The following is a 6,482-nucleotide window of genomic DNA, read 5'->3' on the forward strand; positions in this document are numbered from 1 at the left end:
TATAAATCTTTTGAAACTGCACATTTATTACATGTTAAAACTGTAGTGTGGACCATTATTAGTATTTTGACAAAATAGCTGGCTAAATCAAGTTTAAAACAGTATCAAATCTTACTTTACTCGGTTGTTTGGAAAAGATGAAATACTGCAAGACCAGTGGCACTTGAATGAGCTGTAAGCTGCAAAATAACACACACACAACAGAACACACACGGCGCACACACAACAACACACACACACAGATCAATATGTAACTTAGACATGATAGCACCAGAACTAGTTACTGAACAAGGGACAACACAACAACAGAACCACACACACACACGCACAGTATTTTAAGATTTAATATGATATGAAAATATCTGAAACAACATTACATGGGGAGGTGGAGAATATATGTCAAAATATTAACAAAAGACTCAAACTATACCAGAAGTTCAGTGTAAAAAAAAACAGGTAACGTTAACGTTAGGCCTAACATCAGTTTATCTCGCCTGCTATTTTACTGGAAAGGGGAGAAACATGCGCTCAGGGTTGGATAAAATCCGATTGAATCACCCCACCTCCTAGAGAGATAAAGACATTCCGTCCAAAAAGCTTTTACTCAAAAAGCTAATGACAATGTTGCTGAAACTTGGCTTGCAAAAATCACTTCAGAATTAAAAACATCAAGCAAAGCAATCAACAGTAATGTTACTGGCTACGTAACTGTACAAATAAAGCATATTTTAACTATCTTACCGTGTTCCGTCTCACCGACCTGCCAGCTCCAGCGTTTCCACTGTGTGAGGAGATGGATTAAGTGACTGTGACGGTTTAAAAAAGGCGCGTTCGGTCAGAGAATTCGCCCAGCGTCAGTTGCGAGTCCGCGAGTTGACAGTGCGTTGTGCGGAGGCGGGGCATATTCTGTGCGTGTGGCCGAATTGAATCTGAGATACAGCGGACCAGGCGACTTGAAGGCGGATCCGCCCCAAGTCTATTGCTATCAGGCAACATCAGATGTAATGTTTGAGTTGCATTTTGAAATGGGAATACATTGATGTTAAGTTGTGTCATTTTGAACAGGTGGTTTTAGTTCAATGACGAGATCAAATTTGATCTGTGTGTATTGTATCCAAACAATTGAAACAAGTGTTCAGAGTTTTGAAAAATGTGCATTTTGATCATCAGTTGTGAATTTTGTGTCTATCATTTTGAAAAATGGCATCAAGGTTCTGAAATTTGTGTCAAAATGATTGAAACAAACTGTAATGATACATTGGAATTGCAGGACAAGATCGACATATTTGGTTAAGGTTTTTGTCATAGAAACAATAAACAATTCATAAATGTAAAAAGTGACCGCTTAGAAAATTGTATTGCATTAAAAATGTGTACATTTTGTTAATAACAATTACAAATCTGTAGTAAAACAGGGAATTTAGCAGGAATTGAAAACAGCTGCTAGGAATAGATTCTTTCGATTCCCAAACCAGGAATTTGAATCGGAATTGACTCCAAAAAATTCAGAATGGACCAGCCCTAGTTAGAACATCAGCTTCATGGGGTTATTTTTAAAAGAATCTGTTCAAAACAACATTTGACTCATTTAAGCGTTCCCTGTATGTCTTTACCCTACAGTTTTTGTAATTGTTTACAAAATATGATTCAGTTGAATACAGAGATTTATGTGTTATTATTTGTAGCTTATAATACATACAGTATATGATTTGATTACTTAAAGGAGTAAATGCACGTTTTTGTCTTTGGCTTTTTTGTCTACCAGCTGCTGTAGGGTGAGCAATATTCCCCCAAAAAAGCATATTACAATCTTTATAAAAGACCATATACAATCTGTTGCGTTCTTTCTGAATCTAACATGTAGACACAGTGTTTGCACAATTCATGACATTGACATTTAACCATTGTGACACTGCAACAACATGCAGAATGCAAGGTTCCTGGGTCCTTTATCATAATGATATATTGATAACATAGGTTTGTTATAATAATAATCTTTGTTATTACTATTAATACAAAATTACCTATTCTTTTATTTAAATATTAACTTTTATTATTACAGTATTATAGTTTCTGCATTGTTATAAAATTCTTTCATTTGTGAAAGAGTTTTTTGCTTGGCTAGTTTAGGGGGACAAAGTGTCAGCGTTACATTTTTTGTATTTTATTTAACCAGGATACAAAATCCTATTGCGACTTCACAGTTTCTTCTTCCAGGGAGGCCAGGGCCCGTATTCATGAAAAATCTTATCGCAAAGAGTTGCTCCTAGTCACAAAATTCTAAGAAAATTCTTAGAAATGTGGGCGTTTCCCCTTAGAATTACACTGAAAAAAATGATACTTTAAACTTAATTAAATTATGGACAGTGGTTCCACATAACCCAATTGGTTTTTATTAACATTAAAGGGTTGTTTTCAATCTATGCCAAATTCTTGTGTTGCTGCAACACAATTGAATGATGTATAATTCATTTGAAATGGTAATGTTAAACAAAATCGGCTTATGCTTCCCCTTAACTTAAGATAATTAAGTTTTCTGAACATGTGTTTATTTTATAAAAACTCATCAAATATTTTTTGTTTGTCCAACTAAAGAATATTTAATTTAAACAACTCATTTAAATTATGGACAGTGGTTCCATCCAATTACTTTTAGTTACTTTAACACAATGGTTTCTATTTCAAGTTACATCACACAGAAAAGTATGGATTACTGCACAGATTGTGACAAACTGTATATAGCATTCATTTTATTTATAAAAGAATTTCAGACACCAGTTCTTCAAGCAATGTTTATTGCACTTAAATTACAGATACCCTAAAGGATAATTGTAATATTCAGTGACAAATGAGATGCACTGATCAACTTTTAAGGCTTGCAAAGTTTTTTCNCATTCAGGTGGCTTCCAAAGTTTTTTTTCAAGAACGCCAGATAATTACAATTAAACATTGTAATAGCATTACACAACTGTAATGTTTACTGACTAAACAAGATGCACTCCGCACCATTCGGGGAGCTTGCACACGGCTTGCAAAGCTTTTACAAACTTTGGACAATTGAAAGTAAATTCTGTAAAAACATTACAAAACTGTAAAGTTTATTGCAAATAAGATGCACTCAGCACCTTTCTCGGAAATTTCACAAGGCTTGCAGTGCTTTTTCAGGAACTTTGGGATAATTACAGTTAAACGTTACTGTAACAACATTATAAACGTTAACATTACTGACAAATTAAGATGCACTCAGCACCATTTAAGTACAGCTTACAATGTTTTAACAACTCTGAATAAATCTAATTAAACAATACTTTAACCTCATAAAATAAATTTAAGACACTGCTTACGTTTCTGAATGTACTGCCATTTTCTGAAACATGGAATTTACATGTGAAAAATTACAACATTCCTTACTCATAAACATCTGAGAATAGCTTGGTCTTCAGCGTCTGAACTTTCTGAGATAGTTTCTTCCCATCTAGCTCCAGAAACAACTTCTGCAGTACTGAGTTCAGGAGGGTAGCTCAAGTTCAGTATATATCAGTCCCATCAGCATGGCTGTCGCATACGATACGTTGTTCAGGTCTTCAAGAACTCTCACGCCCTCCAATACCACTCCAACATCTGCTGGGCTGTCTTCGATGTCTGAACCTTCAATTTTTACAACAAACACTCCCATCACAGTCTTCTGGATCGCCTCCTGAGTACTGGGTGCATCTGTATCCTGCAGGTGAGAATAACAATGGTAAAAGTTCCTTAAAATGAATGTCCTTTATTAAGAAGTTCACAAAAATCTATTATTTATTCACTATTTAATGTCATTCAAAACTAATATATCACTTGATTCTGTACAACAGACAAAAAAAAGTCAATGGGGCCCAGTGTTGTTTTGTTACCAACATTATTTAAAATATCTTGTTTTCTGCAGGAGAAAGAAACTCGAACAGGTTTGAAATGACATGAGTGGGGAAAAGATTAAATAAATTAAGTTATTCCACACAATTTCACTTCCTTGATAATACAGCAAAGTATATACGCACATATACTTACCAAATACTCATTCATTAGATTGCTCGGGTCTTCATTCAGGTAGACACAGAGAGATCTGAGTATGCACTCTCGCCTCACATCAATGTTGTCTGTCTAAGTATAAAATAATTTTAATGAATTGTAGCCTTCACAATCTCAGGTAAACATTTACTTTTATTTTTAGATTTTTATGCAAAATATCTCATGTAAGTGGACTTTAAATGTGACGACTTTTTCTTTTGTTTTCTAAAGGCGGGGTGTCCGATTTTTCTTAGCCGTTTTTGATGTTCAAATCACCAAAACAGACACACCCCTACCCTCATCTTTTGCTTTTGTCAGCGCTCGGCTCGACTAATGTCCGTCCTGTGCACCTTACTGCAGATTGGCTACAAGGTTGTGTTGTTACTCGGCCCGACTTTGTCTAAACAAGCGTAACTTGGAAATCGGACACCCCGCCTTTAACTGTGACTATGTTTCTTTCTTTAGAACTTCTAGAAAACTTCTAATTACAAGCTGTGGCATTGATGCAGAAATGAAGCTATACTACAAGGTTTTGATGAGTGCAGTTCTTCATACCTGTGTTGTGGGAACCAGCAGGTTTTTAATTCTTTGTCCATTGATTCCTCCTCGCTTTGCATAGATCTTCATAAGTTTAGCAGAATATCGATCCATCTTCGCAAAGTATGTAGACACCAATGGGACTGTTGTGATTCTTTCAAACTCTGCACAAATCTACAAAACACAATGAATTATTGTTACCACAAAACCCATAAAGTTGAACATAAATGACTCAAAAACGTTTCACCCACCTCTTCTGTTCTGAAAAGAGCAGGCCATCTAGTTTTGAAATCTGCTATTGGAGGTGATTCCTTGACCACCTCATGTCTCCGGATTGAAAAGGTCTTGTCCATCAGCATTCGTAATGTTTTCTCATTGTTCTTCTTTTTTATTTCAGACAGAAGTGTTACTCTGACTTCTTCAAGTGTTTCGGGTGTTTCTCCTAATGGATGGGAAGGGCAGTAGTTCACCTCAGCTTTGCGAGGTTTTTTTATATTGTAAGCAGGACTGGAAATTCCAGCTGGTTTGTGCTTGAGCGAGTTGACTGTAACTTCAGTATAGCCAATGTTTCTTAGTTTTGTTCTATAGTTGGCAAGTTTGTACTTTAAACTTGCTTTCCATCCGCTGTAACCATTGGCAGAACCCCTTTCTTTTAAACAAGGGTGCTTTTCAATGAGGGCTTCAGCCACCTGATTGAACTCTGTATTTGTAGGGTAGACTTTGTATCTCACAATTTCTTCAGCAAGCCCATCTAGTATTGATATTTTCAGCTTTGGGTCAGGACTGAGAAAAGTGCCGTGTGTTTTGAAGGCTGCATTACCTTGATCTAATTTGAGCTCAGCGTCATATGCAAAACGGGGAACAGTGAAAACGGCTGGCCATGCAGAAGACTTAATTCTTGAAGATGACTCAGGAGACACACTTGCAACACAGCCAGAGCTTGCTGAAGTAGATGGGGATGACAAAATCAGTGTGTCACAGGATGAAAGTGATAGAGCTGGGGATGAGCAGGTACTCCTACTTTGAGATGTATCCAGTTGTGGTGTAGGCGAGCTGTCACGGTCACTTGGTGTTGTCGGAAATACCACTTTTAGGGTACTTTTGTCTTGAATTTCAGATGTGGACATGAGATTCATAAACTCATTGTCAAAGTCAGGATCCATGAACTGCAGCCTAAAATGTCCTTTTAGGTTACATTGTTTTTCGATTTCCTTTGACAGGTCACTCAGTGAAGTAGGGATGCCATGCTGAAGGATCACCTTTTGTGAGTTTTGCTCTCCAAGAATGATTCTTAGCCGGACTGGAGAAGTCATTGTGGTAAGACTGTGAAAAACAGGAGAAACGTAGTTAGTTTGTGAAATTAATTGTGAGTATGGTAATAAATAAAAAATACCATGGTTAAAAAAAATCATTAACTTGTGAAGTGTACATTTTTTAAATAGAAAATGAAAGCATATATTACCATCTATGCGTGGACTTGTCTTTTCAAAGTCACTAAACGCAAAGGACCAACCATATAATCAACCAATGGATAATCGTCAGCTAAAGCACAGTGTTCTACAAAGAACACTTCTCTTGTTGGTGAGGCACTTAGCTCAAATGCCCTAAATTGCTCCCTGTACCAGCCACACAGTCGTCTCATTATGAAGCACAAAGTCTTTTGAACAATACAAATCTGGACAATTTCTCCAAATTCCGGGAGGCCACTTGTCATTTCATGTGCCAGGATCATACCATTTCGGAATTTCAAACCCTTGCTAGCGACACACTTAGCAATATGAACTTCCAAAACATCTGGGTACTTTTCTTTGATCACCTGAGCTACCTCTGTTCGCAAAACATCAAGAGGAACTGTTGAGGCATCAGAAACATCCAGTGTACATTTTTCAGTAGTTTTC

At 36.6% G+C, this 6,482-nt stretch overlaps 1 protein-coding gene across 1 annotated transcript; it reads right to left on the reverse strand.

The window, feature by feature from the left end:
* Positions 1-3,508: 3,508 nt before the first annotated feature.
* On the reverse strand, positions 3,509-6,104 carry LOC130570604 (sterile alpha motif domain-containing protein 3-like). Its single transcript, XM_057360967.1, has 4 exons — positions 4,836-6,104; positions 4,603-4,758; positions 4,048-4,140; positions 3,509-3,721 (listed from the first exon to the last, which is right to left on the reverse strand). Exons 1-4 carry the CDS (start codon positions 5,994-5,996, stop codon positions 3,509-3,511), a joined length of 1,623 nt encoding a protein of 540 aa, XP_057216950.1. The 5' UTR covers positions 5,997-6,104.
* Positions 6,105-6,482: the final 378 nt, after the last annotated feature.

The sequence above is a fragment of the Triplophysa rosa genome, linkage group LG19 (assembly GCF_024868665.1).
Source record: "Triplophysa rosa linkage group LG19, Trosa_1v2, whole genome shotgun sequence".
Taxonomy (NCBI): domain Eukaryota; kingdom Metazoa; phylum Chordata; class Actinopteri; order Cypriniformes; family Nemacheilidae; genus Triplophysa; species Triplophysa rosa.

Coding starts and splice junctions, on each gene's coding strand:
- LOC130570604 (XM_057360967.1), bottom strand. CDS start 5,996: ATGATTTTTTTTAACCATGGTATTTTTTATTTATTACCATACTCACAA. Junction 4,759..4,835: donor CTCTTTTCAGAACAGAAGAG/GTGGGTGAAACG, acceptor TGTGTTTTGTAG/ATTTGTGCAGAGTTTGAAAG. Junction 3,722..4,047: donor ATCTAATGAATGAGTATTTG/GTAAGTATATGT, acceptor TCTCACCTGCAG/GATACAGATGCACCCAGTAC.